This window comes from Agelaius phoeniceus, chromosome 1, assembly GCF_051311805.1.
Source record: "Agelaius phoeniceus isolate bAgePho1 chromosome 1, bAgePho1.hap1, whole genome shotgun sequence".
NCBI classification, from domain to species: Eukaryota; Metazoa; Chordata; class Aves; order Passeriformes; family Icteridae; genus Agelaius; species Agelaius phoeniceus.
In genome coordinates, this window is record NC_135265.1 from 10086540 (window position 1) to 10109134 (window position 22595).

At 38.0% G+C, this 22595-nt stretch overlaps 1 protein-coding gene across 3 annotated transcripts in view; it reads right to left on the bottom strand.

Moving 5' to 3' along the window:
• Positions 1 to 7397: 7397 nt before the first annotated feature.
• Positions 7398 to 22595, bottom strand: part of ESYT2 (extended synaptotagmin 2) — an 80711-nt gene continuing 65513 nt past the window's right edge. For 2 of the 3 annotated variants that reach the window (XM_077192067.1, XM_054642083.2), the window contains 10 exons: positions 20942 to 21004; positions 18944 to 19018; positions 18258 to 18344; positions 17353 to 17502; positions 15950 to 16338; positions 13775 to 13873; positions 13107 to 13238; positions 11682 to 11787; positions 10722 to 10771; positions 7398 to 10541 (listed from right to left, as the gene is read on the bottom strand). In XM_077192067.1, coding sequence (XP_077048182.1) covers positions 10496 to 10541; positions 10722 to 10771; positions 11682 to 11787; positions 13107 to 13238; positions 13775 to 13873; positions 15950 to 16338; positions 17353 to 17502; positions 18258 to 18344; positions 18944 to 19018; positions 20942 to 21004 — 1197 coding nt within the window. In that variant the 3' untranslated portion in view covers positions 7398 to 10495. The remainder of the gene's footprint in view (positions 10542 to 10721; positions 10772 to 11681; positions 11788 to 13106; positions 13239 to 13774; positions 13874 to 15949; positions 16339 to 17352; positions 17503 to 18257; positions 18345 to 18943; positions 19019 to 20941; positions 21005 to 22595) is intronic. The other variant, XM_054642091.2, reaches the window with a different exon arrangement.

Below are 22595 nucleotides of genomic sequence, written 5' to 3' on the forward strand. Positions count from 1 at the left end.
TTTCAAGAACTGTGCATGAACTGCAAGCCAGTAATAAACCTACAACTCTATTTTCAGTTTCTCTAATATTCTCCCTTTCAAGAGTACCAAATTACGTGCCTCTCTTTGACATATCTGTTCATCTGTTCAAAATAATCCATACCCTGTGATAATAATCTCATATTTATTATCATTTTCCTGTCAAGTTAAGGCAAAAATGAAAAATGGGCCTTTCGCACATGGTTGCTGAGCAACAGCAAATAAAGATTTGCTTTTGTGCTACTGCTTCATGAACCAGTCTTTATTCTTGTTGGTGGCCTGCATTAGAGATCTCAGTTACAGATGGCTCACACCAGAATATTGTTTGGACTACAACAAGCATTCCATTTCAACCTATAAGAGTCAACAATATAAATAAAAAATAAACAAGTAGTTCCCTGAACGTCAGATGCTTTCTTGACAATATTTTCTTATATTTATAATGTTATTTTGTAGATAATAGTTTCTTATGAGATTATTTCACACATTATCTACTACCATGCTGAAGTTGTAACTTCTATTTCTTTTTCTTTGAATATGTAATAAAATTTGTTATAGTTAATACAGTATGAACAAAATCTGCTCTTCCTCTGAGGCAGGCTGTTAATAATTTACATGCATGCATTTCCCTTGATTTTTTTTTTTTTTTTTGATCTTCACATACTTTGATAAATAATCCGAACAGCATGGGAGAGAGATGAAGTTTCACACTATTCCACTTCTCCAGATCTCCCCTTGCCTGAAGGTAATCCTGCCAATCATGCCATCCTTTATTCAGAGGCAACTGTCACTTCTCAATGCTGGTGTGATTAGACCGTGAAAAGGCTTATTTCCCTTAAATTATTAATATTAACATGAATCAATTTTAGAGTTTAAGAGATTAAGTAGAAAAAAAAATCACTGCAGAAAATAAAAAAAAAAAATGTATCCTTGTTAACTCACAGCAAAATAAGGAAATGAATTGCGCGGAGGGAATGCAAAAGCCGCTCGGGAGAGGCACTCCCGGGAGCCGCTGCCGGCGGTACCGAAGCGCTGAGCCGCCGCCCCGCGGGAGCTGCCCGCTACTGCCGGCCCTGCGCGGAGCCACACCCAGCTCCGTTGGACTGGGAAACACAGCGGCTTCATCTGCCTGCCTTTGTTATGATGCCTTATGACAAAATGTGTCCGGTCCGGCTGTCTGTCTCTGCCCCGACACGGGTAGGCTGGTTCTTGGGTGACCCGCGTTTCAAAGGACGAATCTGGACTCTTCAGTTTTTCGATCTTCAGATTGTTTATTGTTTCTTATCTACAAAATTTTCTGTCTGCCCAACAGAGGTCTGACCTGCAAGGCAGCCACCGGCACTCTGACCACCCACGGGGCGGTCATGTCTTTTTATACTAAAATCTACGTACATGATATTTACCTTTATTTTCCAATACTTTTCACCCATGTTAGCAAGTGCACCTTCACCATGAACCAATCCCCAAGTGCCAACATCACCACAGAAATGGATGACAAGAAGAAGAAAGAAGAAGGACGAGACACGCCCTGATCCCTCCATCTTGTCTCCATAACCCCCCTGTACCAAAAACCTTAAAGTCTATATTTCACCCTATAAATGTGTCCTTTTCACACCCTTCACTCTAAAGTGATTCTCATGTCCTCAAACTGCTGTCACTTCTGTGGATGGATCAAAATCAAGCCACCAAACACTCCTGGCAACATTCCAGGATTTCCGAGACCCCCAAGGGTTCTCTCGGTAACTCTGGACAATCCGGAGTGATGTGCTGAGTTCCCACAAAAATGCTTAGCTATTATATCAGGAAGAGGGCTGGAGCATGGAGACGGGCTGAGAGAGCTGGGGGTGCTCAGCCCAGAGATCTGAAGCCTCTGCAGAAACTTTAGAGCACCGTTCCGTACCTAAAGGGTTTACAAGAAAGGAGAGAGAATTTTTTAAGAGCGTGGACAGACAGGAGAAGGGGGAATGGCTTTAAACTGACAGAGGGCAGGTTTAGATTAGATCCTGGGAAGAAATTCTTTATTGTGAGGTGGTGAGGCACTGGCACAGGTTGTCTGCCACAGGAGAAGCTGTGGATGTCCCATCCCTGGCAGTGTCCAAGGTGAGATTGGCTGGGGCTCTGAGCAACCTGGTCTAGCAGAAGGCATCCCTCCCCATGGCAGGGGTGTTGGAAATAGATGATGTTTAGGGTCTCTTCCAACCCAAACCATTCTATTGGTCCTATAATTATTATTTGCTGTATTATTATGGCCTTTCTCTTCTCATTCATTCCTTACAAAGTGTTACAAGTCACTGTGATTTTTCTCTGTTCACTTTTAGTACTGTGAAAATGGAAAGATTCCTGAAATGTTATAAGATACTCACAAAAAGAAATACAATAACAGTATTTGCATAGTTGAATCCATCCCACTGTAAAAAAAAGGAAGTGGAATTTTTCATTTTCAGCAAACATTTTCTAGCATAAAATCATTGTTATCTTTCAGAATACTATGTATCATTGAGTAAATTTATAACAATAGTTTGTCAGTTAATTTGTTTCAGATATAAAACACTCCAGTTACAAATGCTATGTCTGTATTACTTTAACCCTATTAAATTACATTCTGATAGAGATTTACTGCTCTTGTAAGTGTCCTGTCTCCTTGCAGCTCTCATTCTATTTTAGTCTTTAAGAGAAAAATGGTTTCTAAGGTACAAAATCACTGTTATTATTAATTTTACAAGTTCTCTTAGAGGTTTCATTGTGATAGACATGCATCATTTAGATATGACACCATCTCTGTTCCATCTGTCTAGTACAAAACATGAAAATACAGTACAAATATCAGAATGGACATGATTTGCTCATCCATATTAGTTCATGCATATATAAACCCACACAAACACACAACAAACTGCTTTACATTGCCTGGGCATTATACCAGCATTCACTTGTCCCACATCTGTGTTGGCTTTATCAGCAGGGGTGTTCCCCATGGCCTTGATCCAGAGCAGGCACCTGACCAAAGCCCACTGGGGTTTTTTACAGGCTGCATGTCCTGCTGCCTTCCTGCAGAGCTGACAGTAGTGTGGTGTCAGCCTGGGGGGAAATGTGCAGCCAGGCACCCATGAGGGCTTCCACTTCCACTAAGTTTAGACACACTTGTCATTTATTCCTGTTCTGGCTATCAAACAGTTCTATCATCACAAGACCTGTGTTGTAGCAAACTTTCTTATCATGTCCTTAAACAAAGGAAAATTAATTCTTAACTTAGTTTTTCTAGTAGAATTTTATCTGTCTTCCCTTTACCCCCATGTTGATTGTACTGCTCCATGATAGATTTCATTGTTAGCTATCCTGAGTTTCTAGCCATGTACTTGAATCAACAATAAATACTTAAAGCACAGGGATGTTTCAAATGTGCTGGCCATTTTCCATCTCCTGAACTGTAATTTCACTTCTGCCTGCTTCTGATTAATTTCAGCTTTTTGCATTTAATCTCATTGAAGTTGTTTCAGCAAATCAAGGGAGTTCTAGAATCAAATCTAATTTGGGATCTAAGGCATGAAACACCTACATTGAATTGCTGACAGAAGCATGCAGAATTTCTGGTGAACTCAGAACCTTAATCTTCCAGAAGTTTCATGTTTCCTCACATCATTTTTAAAAATTTCCCAGTGCCTCATGACTAAATACCTCTACAAAACTATTTTGGCAAATTGAATCCCCCATTATGAAACTCAATACTTTTAGGATCTCTGGTGCCTCAGAGGAAAGGGGGAGAGCAGAGATTGGTGAGGACCATACCTGTTGTTCACTGTTTTTAAGCCAGGGTGACTCGAGGCTGCACTTCCAAACATGCCTCTCATCCAAACCACTTCCTTATTGTACAAGAAAGTGCACGGGCAGCAAAAAAGGATTCTGAGAATAGGGTCTGCACTACCATCTAGTGGAATATAACAGTACCTTCAGAAATAAACCCTGGGCACTAATGACTATACATGGAAAACCTTTAATGTCTCAATGCAAAAAAAACAAGATAAGCAAAACTAAAATAGTTTAAATTAAGCATTTTTTATGTCTCAAATAATCTGAACTTGAAAAAGCATATTGAATAAAAAAATATGGCATAGAACAAAGTTGCCTAAAATTAAGATTGAAACTTGTCAAAAAGCTAATCTTAGTATTTTCAACTTCTGATTCCAACTTATTTTACATGCAAATTAATTCATGATTTACCAAATAAAACAAAGAACCAGCATTGCTACCAGTACCATTCATGAGTCATGAACATCCATTTCCATTAACCCATTTTTACCTTTATTTCATTGTCATCACCTGGATAAATGACAGGTCTGGGGACAATCCAAGTCCTTTTTTGGATGCTGTTGACAATTTATCAAATGTATCCAGTGGAACTCTGAGCTGAAAGTTACAACAGAGCACCCATTCAGTGGCTATCATAGTTACCTGAGCTCAGAGAATTTCATGATTCATGCAAAACTATATAAACTTTCCTACAAATTGTAGGTGGAAAACATTGCAACATAGTAACTTCAACTTAACCCAAGAGACAGCAACAACAATCATGCAAAATACATCAGGGATTTCAGCCTATCAGCTGAAGAATTTCTCCCATGGGAAGTCTGCATGAAACTGTCTTGCAAAATATTCTGTATTTAATTATTAATCATTGTGACACGCTTAGCTCTAGTTGTCAGGCTCTCAGAGTTTGTAGAATAACACACTAGCTTGCAAATTCAACTAGATTAAAAGAACAAAAAGACTTGTTTGAAATTTCATGCTGGAAACAACCTCTCTTAAATGAATGCACCTTTTTTGGGTTTAAGAATCTTGTCCCAGTTATTGAGTAAAATTACTGACCTTCATTCAGTACCTACAATTACCATTTTGCTAGCATTATCTATGTTACAACTCAAGTTCTATGCACAAATTAATGTATTTTTAATTCCTATCAAATTTTTGCATCCTGACTCAGCAGAGCTTGCAGCTCCCAGCTGTGTGACCCCTTGTTCCTGCCCAGCTGCAGTAGCCTCGTGCCCATCCCTGAGAGCTTGGGCTCAGGAAGAAGAATGCCCAGGAAGACCTACAGCTCAGGCCAGGAGTACACTGAGCTCCAGTTTACTGAGCTTACCTTAGTGGTAAAAAAACTATATTTGAGAGCCATAGAATTGAGGTTGGAAGGGACCTCATCTAGTGCAAAATCCTGCAGAAAGGAGCTCCTTTGTGTAAATAATTAATAAATAAAATTGATCATCAATTAGATCCTTATCACACAGCTGATGAGTGAATTCACAGGACACAGCTGGGTGCAGGGACATCACAACTTTCTTGTGTCATTTCTTGCACAGAGGCTGAGGTGCTTGGTGCCCTGCAGGAATGGCCCTGCAGGGTCACCAAGCCCTGCAGGTGGCCACAAACCACCCCAGGCTGAAACCAGCCCTTCCAATGCCTGCAATCTTGCCTAGCTTTGGGCTGTCCTTGGACATGTCCCTAAAGGGATCTTGAGGAGAAGAATGATCACTGTTAGGCCTTAATTCCCTTCTGTAAAGTTTACAGCTACTGAGGACTCAAAGATTAACATGAAAGACAGGTTGGCTTCACTTTGGTGGTGTCTGAGGAAACGGAGATGCAGGAGCCTGCTCAAATTGGATTCCACTGTAGATGACTGGCATGCAGCAATACTCCCTGCAGACAGTGAGAACAGAGAGTATCACCTCTATCACATGAATACAGATTAGAGAACTTTCCTCCCAGAGCTGCCATCTACTCTGGCAGCTACATTTACTGCATAACACTGAAAGAAATACAAGTGGATTTTTGCATTTCTCATAAAAATTTTCTCTGAGAAAATTGTTGAGAGCCTCACTGCCTTAGAAATCAGTAGGAAAGTAGGAAATCATACAATAGTTGGACACTTTAGAATATATAAAGCCACCATTTGGGATTAAATAATCTGACTGCTTCAGCAGCCAGCTACAACCACAGATGGGTCCAGGACAACCTGCAGTTTTGGTTCTTTCTACCAAAGGTACCATCCAAAATTCAGAGTTTGTCTGGGGGAGAATATGAACAATTAAATTGGTTAAAAGAGGTACTTCATAGGAAACAAATTCTGTATTCAAGTCTTAGCTGAGAAAATACTGAAAATAGCCACACTGGTAACTTTATTGGCAAACACTGCTCCTGGGTGGAGGCTGGATGAACTAAAAGCCCAAACCAGTTTAAACAGTACAGCAAATTCGAAGAAGAATCCTGGGCTGGGGTGAGCCCATCAAATTAATACCAAAGCCATCTGCAGGAGTGTCTTGCACAGTTATTTCTGCTCTCCAATAAGATCTGTGACCACACAGGCAGTGCTGATCCAGATACCACCTGTCTTGCAGGACTGAATGGAAGGTTTGATCTTGACCCAAGTCAGGAAAATGCTGACACCTGATCAGTACAGGGAGTGTGCAATCCAGAACCACCTTGCCATGAGGGACATGTGGAGACAGCCATGCTTTTCCTAGGCTTTAGCTGCCTTCCCATTGATTAGCAGATTATTCTGCTAAAAAAGGGATGTATCTCCTTCTAAGGGAAAAAAACCCCAAACCAAAATGGAACATAATTTTGTAGTTAGTAACATTAAAGATTATCCAGTGGGGCCCATCCTAAATGGGATAGTGACTGACTGGCTGATGAAGTTTTGCAGCTTTTATTTATGGCTGATGAAAACTGACTGAATATGAATTCAGAAAAACTGTAGCTGTTTATGGGAAGATGTATCATAATTAATTATAGAATTATAACTAATTATAAATTAATGTTTAGTGCAAAAAGCATTATTTCTATGGTAGTTTTTCTGGAATGGATAGAGGATATAACAGCCTTTTTCTTATTTATGCAGTACAACCATTATATTTTTCATCAGTTAGCCTTACCAAGCTAATGAAAGAATAGAAAACAATGCCATGGGTACAAATCTGCTGATTCTAAATCTAAGGCAATTAAATGCAGTTCTAGGTCCTTTTGAAAGCATAATTAAGGACATTAATAAGTGCTAGAATTATGACAATTTGTTCAATTGATCAGTTTAAGAGAAAAATAAAATTTAGACACTGATGTTGAACAAAGGACCTACTAATTCTTACATGTGAATCTGTTCCAGAGCAAGAAGCACAGAAATCCCCATGAAGTGTCCTGCACTTCTCACTCCACTTTCTCTCATGTAAGATCCAAAAATCTGCCAACAGACCTTACAGCAAGGCTCCCTAGGTCACAGGAGTCTGGCTACAGGACTATTTTAAAAATTCAGTTCATTGTATTACCAGCTAGAACAGGGATGTGCAAGACAGGAGAGGGTGTGTGTGTGTGTGCAGAGGGAAGAACACACCAACTTCCATACGAACCATTTATTGAATAAATACATGCATCATAATGTAGAATTACATGAGCAAAAAAGGCAATCTGTATAAAATTGATTACCCTTTGTTCTCATTTTAACTCTCACCATTTGCTGCAGCTCTGATAAGGATTCAAGACAGAAAATTAAAACTCTTTTAGTCCACCTCCAAGTGATATGCATGCTGATTTGAGTTTGAGTTATACCACTGCTATAGTTAAGAAAGCTGGTTTTCTTGTCAGTGAAGCAGAGTAATTCTAAAAACAGTTTCAATAGTACAGAACATGTGTTGGTACATACAGGTAACAAAGCTTATTTTTTAACCATTTCTTAAACATCTTCATATGTTCATATTTTAAGGCACAGGATAAACAAGAACTACATGAAAAGCTATCAGTTGACATTGAATAAATGACTTGATAATGAGGTGCAATTTTTGCCCAGAGGCAAAATTGTCCTTCCTACTTCCATATAAATGGAACAACTGGAATTTGGTAATACAAAAGTTGCATCCGCTATCCAAAGAATCAATCTCATCTAGGCACTCACAGTCTGATCCAAATTCACTCAGGAGAATGTTTCTGAAGATCTGGCATCCAGAACTGATTATAGACTATGGGAATTCTAGTTGCTGAATTGCAATGACAGTTCAATCTCTTAATTTCAGACTCCTAAATGGAAAATGGGATCTCTAAGAACCAATCTCTAATTTTAGGTGAGCTATTTTGAAAACCTGCCCTATATTCTTTATGCAATTATGCACTTTGTGCTATCCTTTCACATTTGCCTGAACACAGCATTATTTTCCACCTTCAAACTTTAAAAGACAGAAATGTTTTTGTTCAAGTGCAGTTTTCTGTCCCCAGACTTCACTTAAGACTTGGAACACTGAATCAGCTTAACACCCTATTTTTTGGCTGCAGATCAAACTCTGTGCAGTCACTGGCCAAGATATAGAGCAAAAATCCTTCCACCTCAGACTGAACAAAGGTAAAAGACAATTATGTTGAACTGCCACTCTTAGACCTCATTTATTCAGATAAGCATTTGGTTTCTGCATTTTCATTGCATTAAGAACAATTCTCTGTCTTTCCATTCTTAACATCTTAATGGAGAACTAGCAAAGAAAATATCTATTTCATAATATATTTTATATTAATAGATGAGTGAATATATAGCTACTCATACATTCCAATATACAGTGAAGCCTTCAAATGGAAATGTTTTCTTACAAAGAATCTCTATTGCCCAGCCCAGTAACAGCAGTTACAGTACAATTTACAATGTATGATTGTTTGATAAAATTGTTGTGTATAAAACGTGGCAATGGGAAGGCCATCACCATATAGAGGTGTATGGTGCAGGTCACACATAACCATAACAAATGTTCTTGCTAAATTGAATTTAGACAAACTGAAATTTTTAGACTTGAAAAAGACAAAAAGCTACATCTATGGTAGGCACTTTGGTACATCTAGTAATGTAGACAAATTCTACATCTAGAGTTAAGGTTCTGTCAGTTTTCTTACAATAAAGCTAATTTCAGGAGTTTATCATTCCACGTTAAAATTCTTTCTTGGCTGAGACATCATTCTAGAATCTTAGCTAAATAATATACTTTGTCTAATTGCATACTTCTCCAAGGATGAGGACACTGGCTTTGCAAAAGCCAAGCTGTTTTCTTAGATTCTTAATGCACGTTTTTCTAACAGTCTGAAAAAACTTACCAGAAAAAGAAAAATCAGTTCTGAATACAAAAAACAAAGTCCCATAATTCATAAAATTAGAGTTATGAGCTCAGCTGTTGGGGCTGATAGTCTCCCTTCAGATCCTGCCTGCCTGGATCAGTGTGTGCTGACTGCTGCCTCCTGCCCAGCCCACAGCAATGCTTCAGGAGAAGGACAGCATTGCTCAGAAACCTGCCTGCACCATTGATGTGCAGTGTTCATGCACCAAACACACTAAGCAGCAATGAAGCAACTGTCAAAGACAGTCACTTTCATCTCAGTTCCCCTCTTCCTTACCTACTGGTGTTCATTTGAGGATTACAGAAGGTATCACATAACATACTATTTTAGCAGAGTACTGTATAATAAAAATAACATATGTCTTGTACATATGCCTACTATATGAACTTAACTTTCAAGCTGATTTGTCTACTTATAAATCAGTGAAACATGGTGGTAGGGACAGTTTAAAGTGGTTAGACATATTTATAATACAGAAAAATCCATGTCCTCATACCTTCAAAAGATCACATGTCTAGTACTCCAGAGTACAGGAATAAATAACGAAATCCAACTGAACCTGTATAATAAAACTGTACTGTTTGTTATGTTTACTCCATTAAATGAAAACTCAGATTTAGAAACTGTTATTTGTGGACCTCATCCTCTATTTATACAATATTTATATAATTCTCATTTTTATTTATAATATTCTATAGCATGATTTCCCAATAATACATTTATATATAAATATTAAAATGTTAATGTTTTATACATTTTAAGCTAGCCCCACTGGGCCAGAAACACAATAAAGTAAAAATGTTTTTCTGCAGTTTTGTTTTGCAGAGTATCACAAAATGATTAAGACCATTGTGCTGCAAAGACAAGAGATTCATCTGAAGAAATTAACATGCATTTAGAAGAAAATATCTTTATCCTTTATCTAATTTTCTTCTGAATTCAAACCAGCATGAAAGAATTATAAAAAAATAGTATATATTTACATGGTACAGTATACCTTGGTGAGATATAAAACAAGTCAGGAAAACAGCAGAACATGTTCTTTTCACTTTCTAATAGGTACAGCCATCCTAAAGATCAATTTAAACACAAAAGGTTACTTTACTGTACTATTGCACATTACAGTAACACATAGAACTGTTTAGCAAAATAAAATATAAAGTTTAACAATGAGGATGGCTATGTCTACATAAAATGACAAAGTGTTATAAAATTATTGGGGATGTGTCTAAGAACTAAATCAGTAAAGCTATAAAAATAACATTGGTACATCTCTGAAACAACGTGTTAAAAATATATAAAGGTTGGCAAAATTATGCGTGAGGAATTCCTGGTGTCCATGGGCCTAACTTGCACCCTGTGGCCTTGTACCATCTTCTGTCAAATCATACCTGAAAAAGAAAAAACCAAAGGATTGGGTTTTTTACATTTAGCATGTATTATTAAAACTATTATTAACATAGTAGTTAATTACCATTAACTACTATTAACATTAACTACTATATAACATTAACAGTAGTATTAACATTAGTGTGTAGTATTATTATTAATAAAGGAAATGTTATACTTACCACTGGGTCCAGCCTTTAGCAAGTTCTTCAGATGCCAGAGGTATCAATACCTGTGGAAAGTTAAATTACCAATCAATGCACTGTGTGTGCCTTTCCTTCTATTTCTATTAAAGATCAAATCTGACAATCCTGTCAACTACAGTGTAAGCAATGCCATTGGTAAATGATGTATTTTATATCCTTGTCATCACAGCTCTCTGCTATCTGCCTAAAATTTCAAGTTGCTGTTTTTGACCTTAAAATCCTCACCCTTCAGTGGTACAGTGCCAGAGCACAGCACAGCACGGCAGTGGCAATCAGCAGATGTGTTCCTACTAACAGCCTTCCAGATGAACAGGAAGGCTGAGGACACTGCTCACCATGAACTGACCATGATTCTGTATCTCTCATCTTCTTCCCAGAGCTCAAACATGGCAATTTGAGAGGGTGTAGGCATTTTCTATTCCTTTTTCATGTCCCAGATCACGTGGGTAGCAATCGGGTGATTTAACGTGTGCCTATAGAACACTGAAGTTGCAAACACAGCAGCTGGTGTTGGCTTTGGGAATGTCTCCAGCAGCAGCTCTTTCTCATGGATTTTACAAACTGGAAATTTAATTACTTGTCTATTTCCCTAAGTACTCGTTTGTCTTTCCAGTTTTGTCTGAACATTTTCTGAAATATTGCCTGGTTTCTACTGGTTCTTTCCTTTCTCTGACAGCATGATTAGTAAGTCTGACAAGCACATTTCTTCTGTTACTGGGAACTTATCACTCTCTAGAAGAGACTACTGCCTCATCTTTCTAAGTCTGGCTCTGCAGATTGATCCTTCCCTTACTGAAGCCTGACATCTCAGGCACCTGGAATTTTTGAAAGCTTCATGCCTGAATCAGGCTTCAATCAACACTAACTCATATGTCAGGAGGATTTTTGTTTTATGTAATAAGCTGGATTAACAGAATTTGCTTATTATCAACTTACTTTGCCAAGCAGCCCTTTATCTTTGGACAAGAATCCACCACTGTTCTTCACTGCTACATCTAGTGTTCTTCTCTGTACTTCAGGCAAGGAAACACTGAAATCAAACCTGACAGGCAGAGATGCTTTAGAAGGAATTTTGTACCAGAGGTCCAAGTTCAGTTCCTACAGCTAAACAGCCACTCAAATAAAAACCAAACCATCTCCCTCCCCAAATTAAAAAATGAGGTCTGAGACAAATGAAGAAAAAAATCCCAATGTTTTCCCTAATTTTTTTCTTGAAAACTGTGATCAATATTAACATCAAATGTTTGAGACTTCTGTTACCTTTGGCCTCTAGAGGCCACTGGTAAAACAAAACAAACATATGAACAAGACAAAAGGAGGCAAAGGTCAAGCACTGACTAGAGAAAAGAGAATGTGGAATCCTACTGTAGTGACAGCTCAGTATTAGCATTTTCCACAAGGAAAAGACTGGTCAGTCTTACTGATCCTTGGTGCTTGATAATCAGAGCTCCTTTTCTTTCCTGGCTGGCTAAAGAAAAGTATCAATTATATCTCTTTGCTAGGGCTGAAACTTAGACAAAGTCAGGACAAGGTTATACCACAACCTACATCTATTTGTCACTGCAGTTCTTAAACAGCTTTATTGCTTTGCAATGCATTTTCCTTGGAAAGGCACGGTGAAATAAATCTATTACCTGGAATGAACAGGAAAGAGCTGCACTACCAAGAAAATCTGCTGGAGCCTCTAACTAATGATTTACAGATTTGACAGAAGGGACTGAAGTGGTGTTTTCCCTGAATTCATTTGCTGTCAGTAGAGAAAGGTCTTTATTGAAAAGCAAAGGGTGGGAGAGTAAGGGGCAGAGATGTGAGGGAAACTACTTTCAAAAAGATGAGTGCAAGGATAAGGATTTTTATGCAATATAATATTGCACAAGCTGTTACAACTTCCAACATATGGGCCAGGATATAATCTACAAGGAAATTTCCTGACTCCCTGGATGCTGAGAAGTGCCACAGAGTGACTGAGCAATGGGAGCATGCACAGGCACTGGCTGGCAGCAGCAGCCAGGCACTCAGCCAGCCAGGCTTTCTGGCAGGAAGGGAGATCAGCAGCACTGGCCAGCCAAAGGCACTCGTGTTCTCACCACCTGCCAGGAGAGTGAATCCTGCAGCTGAGCTACAGCACAGGGGCATGGAACTGGTGTAGGAAGGCAGGAAAGACAGAAGTGGCTGCTAACAGCAAGAAGGGCTGTAGTGATAACAGGGAACAGAAGGATAGAAGAGCTGTTACAGCAGAAGAGAAAGGTATGGTCAAGTCTAATGGCGACAACAGCTCACCCTTCAGTAAGCACAGAAATCTTCATTTGACAGCTTTGTAATTACATGGTAAAAAACTACTACACATAGTTTAGAACCTACATTTGATCAAACACTGGGTTTAATGTCTTCTTTGATACATGTGTTTTTCTTCTTCCTGATCGTCTCTTATCAGGCAATAAATACATTCGCACGTAGGGGTCGGATCCTTCTTCAGAAAACGCTATCAGGTTTCTAAGGAAGTGAAAACCGAGGAAAAGCACTTAGAAAACCAACAAGACATTGCTGAATGTAAATGTCTGCACTACCATCACCTTAATTTAGTACATGAAGCAGTTCCCCTGCACAAAATATGATGTGGAGTGACTTGTATGAGAGCAGATGACTGTAAGCAGGGAGCAGAGGTGGGAATGCAGTGTTTCCTAAATTCTAATTTGAAGTTTGGATATGGCTTTTTAGAAATCATGTGTTTTGGTCCTTCTGTAAAATAATCAGTCTCTTAGAAACAGCTTTCAGATACTGCTGATAAAAATCTAAATGTCATTTTCATTTAAAATCTGACAGAGGCATAATAGACAAATATAAAATCAGAGCAAAATCTTCCACAAATTTTTTCCTGAATCTGAGTACAGCTCTGCATATTTTTGTATTTATGCATATTTTGCTTTAAAAATAATGAAGATTAACCAATCCACTTAAGAGTAAGTCAAGATATGACAAACTTTATCAAGAAATAAGCCCAGATATGAAATAGTGTATTGTAAGCTCACCTGCAGGAATGCACCACCACTATCAGTTTGTTTCTTTGTGAACTGTGACGAATTGTTAGCTGAATCTGTCCTAATGGAGACTGCCCCAGAGTTGTTCCACTGCAGGAAAAAAGAGAACATTATGCTTAGTTTTTAAAATGCACATTAGAAGTAAGACTTGACTGAGCAGTTTTCCCAGAAATCATGTATTATCCATTTAACTTCTCCAGACCAATGGGAAAGAAGAGAATATGTGTAAGTGTGTGAGCATATCCTCATCAGATTCTTGTACTTCAGCTCCTTGGCCAACAACTCTGCTCTCCAAAATAGGCCAAGTATTCTTGTCATTAGGAATATGGGACTTTCTTCATTACAAGTAAAGGACTTGCTTGCCCTAAAATAAACATCAAAGCAGCATCTAGGACAGTGGAAAGAATAATAGTGCTAACTGCAATGAAAAACTCAGGCATGGGCCACTCTTACCTAAGGCCAGAAGCCAATTAGAAGATCAGCCCATTATTTTCTGAATTCTCTTATCATAGAAATGTAGATATTCTTGGGATTAAAATAGTGATCATTTAAATCTACAATTGCTGTTGTAAAAGCTCAGTATAAATACAACCATTTTACTCTTCTATGGTTTATATCACCAAGAAAAGAGGATCAGAAAAAAATTACACTTACAGGTCATGTTTAAATAAAAAGCAAGCACCATGTTTAAGAACTTGTGTTTTACAGAATGGCCAGCATATGCAGTTCCCTCATCTCCATGAAATGCTCATTTTAGTTTGTGTGAACTGACAGTATTTTCCATATCACACAGGACTGTATGTGCCATATTTGCCATTTCTCAGCCACCTGAAGGATATCTTATCTTCAAGGGAGAAGAGTGCCTGTTTTGTGAATATCTGCTACCAAGTGATTGATCCATTAAAATTCCCAAGTCATTCTCTTAAAAAAAATAGAATGAAGATTTAATTTCAGTATTTTCTCAGTTGAAATAAAAAAAAATACTCAAAGCACCTAAATCATGTGGTCTGCAATAAAGGATCTCATTACCACTCTTACCAAATGACCAAGTATGGCATTTGTGCATTGCATGAGGAGTGGTATTTCAATCTTTATCACAATTAACAAACTCTAACTCAGTTTTGGACCAGGAGACAGCCTGACAAAGTCAAGAAAAGTTAGCATGTGACTATGAAGACAAATGGGGTTCTGGAGCACATAAGCAGGTGGTGTATTTGTACAAATTGAAGAGAGAGCCAACAGCAGACTCAGCTGCAGCCCTTCCACTGCTTAAAGCAGACATTTTAGAGAAGACCATGTCAGAATCCTCATGGCTTTACACAGTAAAATAACAAGAGACCAACAAGAGTCAAGCTGCAGCAAGATAAATTTCAATAGAAATAGGGAAGAACATTTTAAAAGTGGAGTAGTTAAGCACTGGAGTTGCTGAACAAGTTATGGCATCTCAATCCTTGGAGATAACCAAAAGTTGTTTGGACAAGGCCCAAGAAACCTAATCTAACTTTGAAGAGGAATCTGCTTAGAGCAGAGGGATGATCAACCAGAGATTCTGTCCAACCTCTATGACTCAGTTGATTCTATGAACTCTGACAGAGAAAAAGATGAATTGGTTCAACTCCTTGCAAGTAAAAAAATAGAAGCTCTCTACTTAGATTCACAGAGAAGCTTGATGAATAGGGAATGAATAGTTTGCAGTCTCCTATTCAGAGCAGGATGGCTGTACTTGGTAAGTAAAGGCAAGTAAAAAAAAAATTCAAGAATTTAAGAAAGCATGTCTGCACCAATCTTCAGTGACTGCATAGTAACTGACTACCCGTTTAACATTCTTTATAGCCTAATATCCCTCTGAGTTATTTTAAAAGACCAACCATTTCCAGCTTAATGGGCTTAATTAATGCTAATAGGATTCAGTGGTGAAACAGGCAACTACTGCCATGAAACTACAAAGTGCAGCTATGAGAAGAAGTAGGACTTAGATTATCTAGCAGACGATCACAATGGTAAGGAACCTCTAATTGTAGCTTCTGTCAGATACCAGGAAGAAGCAGAAAACCCCAATGACTGAACAGTACAGAACATTTCTGGAATGTGAACTAAGCCCTCCTGCTCTGGTGGCACTCTGTGCACCAGCTGGGACGTGCTGCAGAGGCCCCCAGCCCCCCGTACTTCTCGAGCTGGCGCAGCCTCTGGCGCAGCTCCTGCGTGGCGATGGGCAGCGAGATGTCGGAGGCGATGCTGGGCGTGGGCTCCTTCACCGACAGGTGGCTGGGGGAGCACGAGAAGGTGGAGGCCTGGAGGCTGGAGGAGCTGCGGCTGAGATCTGTTGGCCACTGCGGGCTGGCATTGGGAGGCTGACTCTTATCAGCTGGGTCAGTCTTTTTATCACTGTCAGTCACTGGGGACGCTGGAGCGGGCTTGTTTGGATCAGATGTTGGCGAGACGGGAACCTGAGGCTTAAAAGATGATTTTCTTGCATCTTTGGAAACAGAGGGCCTTTTTACTTGGGCTGAGTGTTGATGATCTGGAGATCTTGCCTGCTTTTCAAGAGACAGGACCTGGATACAGGAAAATACATTTAATGTTATTATTTTGCAGTATAAGAAACAGGAACAGATTACAAGAATACTGGTTGGTGACAAGTTGTCAAGTTAAGACACTAAAGCAGGACCAAAACCATTCAGAATTGCTAACTCTACACTATGAAATACTTTACATGACAAAGCACATCTCCACCTTCTTCATGGCAACTTCATTTCACAACTGTGAAATTCTCTGTTTATTAAGAATTATTCTCCTCATTATTCCCTTCCCATATTCTACCCACTTCTGGTGTAAATGCTACTTACTCTGCAGTTATAGCCATCTGGAAAGATATTCTGTAATTTTTTATTCTACTCTTTTGAAATTTAATTTTACATACAATATTTTCTCATTAATTGTTCTTACTTTCTCTTTTATAAGTTGCTTTAATTTATTAATGATGCATAAGCAACAAAGTGCTTTAGAAAGAAAAATAACAGAAGTGTGACTGTTTGCAAAGAGATACAGTACCTTACTAAACCAAGTAATTTAGATGGAGAAAAAAGACAAACCAACTTTCAGGTTGCAAGTTTTGTTTTCAAAACTCCAACATGTCTGAAGGCTGGTTTGAATTTTTCCAGTACTATGCAGGTACTTCCTTTCCTTATACACTTTACTTTTTAAAACATCAAAACCTCAGTTCCATTTCCAGATGGAGGCTTTTTCACTGATCTGTAACCCACTGGGTTCAAAAGAGATTTGAAGGAATTCAGATTCCAAACATGATTTCCAAGCCTAAAACCACAGGGGACCTTGTTTTTAATTAATGCAGGTGACTATTGTTTCATTTTGAGCATTTTACAGTTTTCAAATGGAATCTATTTAAATTAGAGGCTGTCTCTGTTTACTGATAGCTCTGCACAACCAAGGACACTTGGCAGGTGACATCAAAGGAAATGTACTGGCTTCTTCAAAAGCTGGCAGAGCAGGAGTCATCACAGCCCTAAATATGCTTTCAGACATTTACAATGGGAAAGGTTTTAGAGTACCCTGAGTGCAATCTTCATGTTTATAGTGCTGTTGGGACCAGAGTTGCTCAGCTGGAATCGCTGATGCATAGTTAAATCTTCACTCTCTAGCAACTGGCTTAGAGGCAGCTTGAAGTTCCCCAAAGAACACTGGTGCTGTTCATCCCTCACCTGAAAGAACACAGAAATTAAGTCACTTTGTATCATCTGCTTTGTAAGAATTCAAAGAAAGAAATTACATTTTTATTTAAAAATAAAAAAAGAAACAATATTGAAAGTAGTTTGTTCTTAAACCAAGTTTCACTGATTTTAAGATTACATTACATTGAAGGAGAAAAAAAACCCAAATATACTCAATGCCTCATTTCTTCAACCTTACCTTCTACAGCAAAAGTAAGACAGAAAAGTAACCACCACATCTACATCTACCAGACCTTAGAACAACAAAATAACTACAGGGTTTCCAAACTGTCTGTGTGAAAATTAATCCCCACAGCTATTAGAGGAAGAGTGACTAAGACAGTCCTCACTCATTTACACTTCAGTCTCTTAGAACTATGTAAAGGACGTGTCAACAGTGTAAAAGGATACAGTATTTGGATAAAGTGAATACTTCCTTGGTGTGAGAGAGGAAAGATTCCTAGTTCCAAACTGGTATATCAAATTTACTTTTGGATTTTTTTTAAATTAGAAAAGACAGCCATTAATTATATTATTCATGTGAGAGCTGGGTTATAGTCTTCCTTCCTTTTAGTAGTAAATGGAAATAAACATTTCATTGCCTGGCCTAAAAAAAATACTTTAAGTATAATTTTAATCATGTTCACATTGTATTTAGTCTCATTTCATAACAGCCTTCAATGTGTGACTTTTACTGCTGCAACATCCTAGAAAAGAAAGGTATCTAAAGAGAGTGAGACACATACCTCAACTTCAAGATCTTGTCTTTTGGGATTGTGTACAAAGAAAGTAAAATTTTCCTCCCATACTGGTTCATTGGTCTTGTATCTAATCTGAAGTTAAGAAAAAAAGAAGTACACAAATTATCAAACAGTTTGTCTAATAGAGGTGTTGTCAAGAGATGGGCACATTTTTCATTTTGACATTTTATTTGGTGTGTGCAGAGAAGGGCAGCAAGGCTTGGGAAGGTTCTAGAGGACAAGTCTGATGAGGAACAGCTGAGGGAGCTGGGGTTGTTTAGTCTGGAAGGGGCTCAGGGAGAACCTTATTGCTCCCCACAGCTCCCTGACAGGAATCTGCCTGAAGGGAGGCTGTAGCCAGGTGGGGTCAGCCTCTTCTCCCCAGCAACCACCGACAGGACAAGAGGACACAGCCTTCAACTGCACCAGGGCAAGTTTAGGCCAGACATTAGAAAAAAATTCTTCACAGAAATAGTGACGGGGCACTGGAATGTGCTGCCCAGGGAGGTGGTGGAGCCACCATCCCTGGAGGTGTTTAAGAAATACTGGATGTGGCCCTTTGTGCCATTCTTTGGTTGATAGGGTGGTTTTAGGTCATAGGTTGGAATCCTTGGCTGCTGGTTGCCAATTTCAGTTCTGGTGGTAACTAAGTGTGTGTACATGCTCCATGGTTTGGTAGAGTAGGAACTCACCTTACTCTCCTGTGCCTTGTGTCCAACTGACAGCAAAACAAGTGGGTTGGGATTGCTGTTCATTTTCTTTCCTGACTGGTAAAGAAAAAGCAAAAACTTTGCCTTCAGATTAGAGCAAAACCTCTCCCCTCTGAAACTTAAATGTTTGCATCTTAAAAATACAAATCATATGCATTCTACTGCATGCTTCTCTATTATTCTCAGTGTTTTATTCAGCTGGCTGGAATGGCAGACGGGCGAGTGAGTAGCTGGTGAACACATCAACATGAAGGCATCCAACTACCTGAATATGCTGAAGCAAAATGCTGCTAATAAGCAGGAGTTTTAGACTCATTTCCATTTTCTTTAAATGAAACTGGTAAGATGCAAATTCTTATCTTTTAATGAGCATTACAATCCCCAAAGCTAATGAAGCATAGTTAAAACTGCAAAATGAATATTGCATGCAGATGGAAGATATGAAGAAAGCACAAACTCAGGAACTTTATATACAGTGCTGTAGAACTATTAAACTGGATGTGGTATCCAACACTGATGTTCCCTACTTTTCAGTTTGGGGAGAAAGAATATGCACTATAATGTATGTGAGGGATATTTCTACAGTTTACCAAATACTCTTTATTAGAGAATCAACCATCTGCCATATCTGAGCCTTGCTCACCAGCTGTATAGCATTACATCAAACTGTGAAAACAAACAGCAGTTTAGAAACAAATCATATATGCAAAGGAACATTCCAACTGTATGTTTCTTTCATAAATTTCAATTTAATCTAACAAAAATTCAATTCAGAAAGAAAATTTAGACATGAAAGTTAATCATCTCAAGCGGGTGTTAATGCAGTTTAAAAAGCCTAGAAAATGTAGGATACATGGTTACTTTGAGTTCTACCCTGTAGGAAAATCAGGTATGTCAACAGAAAGTTAGTTAAAATCTTCTTAATGCATGTAAGGTCACAATTACAACCAAGTGATTCCAATATTTTGTATTTTTAAATGAAGAAAGTGCATCATTTAGATATATTTTTTGATCTGTACTTACATTTTGGACATCATACTTCCACTAATAATTCTCAACTTTAATATGACATACTGCTTAGAACCATACTTTCCTTTAGAAATAAAGCTAAAGCACTCCTTTCTTGGATGAATGCTGCCTTTCCTTTTTTATGATTTTTAATAAAAAATATTAAGCCCTCAAATAAAACTGAATATAAAGGTTTACAGAACAGAAAGAAAGACATATTACACTGCAACTGATGGTGTTTTAAAATAGTAGGTGACATTATCTTCATTTTTCCTTTGTCCACAAAATGGTGCCTGAAACTTTCTTCATAAAAAGATGAAACTACAGGAGTTGACAAGAGACCCTGTCACTTATGCTGATATGTAAATAGGAATAATTTTAATGCAAATTAGGCAGGTAGCAATGTGCAGGCACATATAATGCACCTCTGATGCCAGGTACTGACAGACTTGTTGTTGACAGCCTATTAAAGTCTGTCCCTTGTTCACGTTCCTCCAGCTGAACATCAGCCCTTGCCAAGTTTGCCTACCAAAAAGCTGGCCTAAATTTCTTTAGCAGTCACATAAAAGATGTAAAACCTACTAAAAACATCTAGCAGGAGCAAGATTATTCCAAAGCAATCATTCAGAGCTGAGTGATAAGGTATCAGTCAGTATGTGGAAGATGTCTTAGCTTTCATGTCAGCTTCATTCTTTAGTTACTACTACAAATCAGTTCCCAGCACTTTTCCCAGTCTTCCCAAGCAGCCTGCACTCCACCAATCTGATCTAGAGTTCAAATGACCACAGACCACAGAATTTTAACAACATCCTGACACTGGCCTCTTGAAATCAAATTCAAGTGAAACAGAATTACACTAAATTTGTATCTGGCAATAGAAATCCCATCCAGTGTTGGAAGCAGAGTGTTGCAGGCATTCGTGCATTTCCAATTACTTTTGTGACCTTAAATGTACAACTGTATTAATGTTACCTTCAGGGCTTTCTGAACAGCAGCCTTCTTCAAGCCATCAGGGTTAAATTCTAATGGATTATTCTTTTAAGTCAGGAGAGAATGAACATAGGAAGGGTTAATAAGACATGCAATGAAGCAATTCAACTAGGTTAATTAATTATGACATGGCAACATAGGACAAAGCAGGGGGGAAAAAAATCAACCTAAAAAAAACAACAAAAAACCACAACATCTTTCAAACAAAACAAAACAATGAAGGACCACCACCACAACAAAAAAGTCTGACAATTTTTTTTTCCTCTTCTCCTCTGGATATTTTTATTCTGCTTCAAAACTAATATACCCAATTTCTGTCTGCTTGTATTTCTCTGCTCATAGAGATAATTCACAAAATATTTTTATTTAATGCCTGATGCCCTATGAACTGCCTTCTTAATGATCCTTTTTAGAATTTGTTTGAGCATATTTTCACAACCCAGAAGCTTCTCTGATGATAAGTCAAGTAATTATGCAAAGGAATCCTTTTATGGGAGAAATTACAACATCTAATTGATAGGGATTTATATCATTATAAAAGTCAAATTTTGTTAAGCCTCTTCAGAAAAGTGATGTAAACACTGCATGCCAACTAGAATGAAGGTCTGCTACTTTACTCAGTTGAATGAAGACGTGCAAATACAGTAAAAATAGGAATTTAAACTGGCTAAGCAGAACAAAATCTCTGACTGCTTTCCATTAAATATGGAAATTTCAGAATTTTATTTTAAGATTAATATACTGTTCTTTAAGTGACACAATAATGTCTAGAAAAATTTGCATTCAATTCATAAGAAATAATTTCAGAAAATAAGATTTGGAAATAAAACAGACTTCAAGTTAGTGTACTTATGGCTGGCTTTTTCTTTAGAGACACATTTTTGTTTCAAGGAATAATTCTTTTTTAGAAGCTGTAGATTGTGGCAATAAAAAATTGCATAGTGGCCTTTTGAAACATTCTGGTTTATGAACAGGAACTGGTATGAATGCTTTGCCAAAAGAAATGCCTTTCTGAAATGAAAATCAAAGCGACTAAAATTTGAAGAGATTTAACCTTTATGCAGAAATACTATTTTGCAGTTTCTTTTGGGATGTCATATACTCCAGTTGGCCTAAATATTCCAAAGATTCCAGGCATCCTACTTGAAAATTTCTATTTCAGAATGAATATACAATATCCAGGACAAAATCACAGAATATTTTGAGTTGGAAGCAATCTACAAGCAAGGAACATCAAGTCCAACTCTTAAACTTGAGAGAACCAGAAATAAGGTTTGACTACTTTTGTGGGGTATTTTTCTGAACATTATATTCCTTAAAATAAAATCATGGAATTTTCCACAGTAATCTATCTGATACATTAGGAACTTTAGTATTGTACTTAGAGAACTTCAAAGATGGAGACTGCACACTATCCCTAGCTGAAACTAATTGAAACTAATTATTCCTCATTGAAACTTAGGCTTAACTGTTTTTCATTAGGAAATTTTTAAATGCTCAACAGGTACATTCTTTGCTGGATTTGAAGCAATGAATGAAACTGTTTCCTGTTTTCTGACAAAGACAGAAGTGTCACTTTGTTTGCAGCAATTGTGGATTCCCCATCCCTGGAAATGTTCAAGGCCAGGTTGGATGG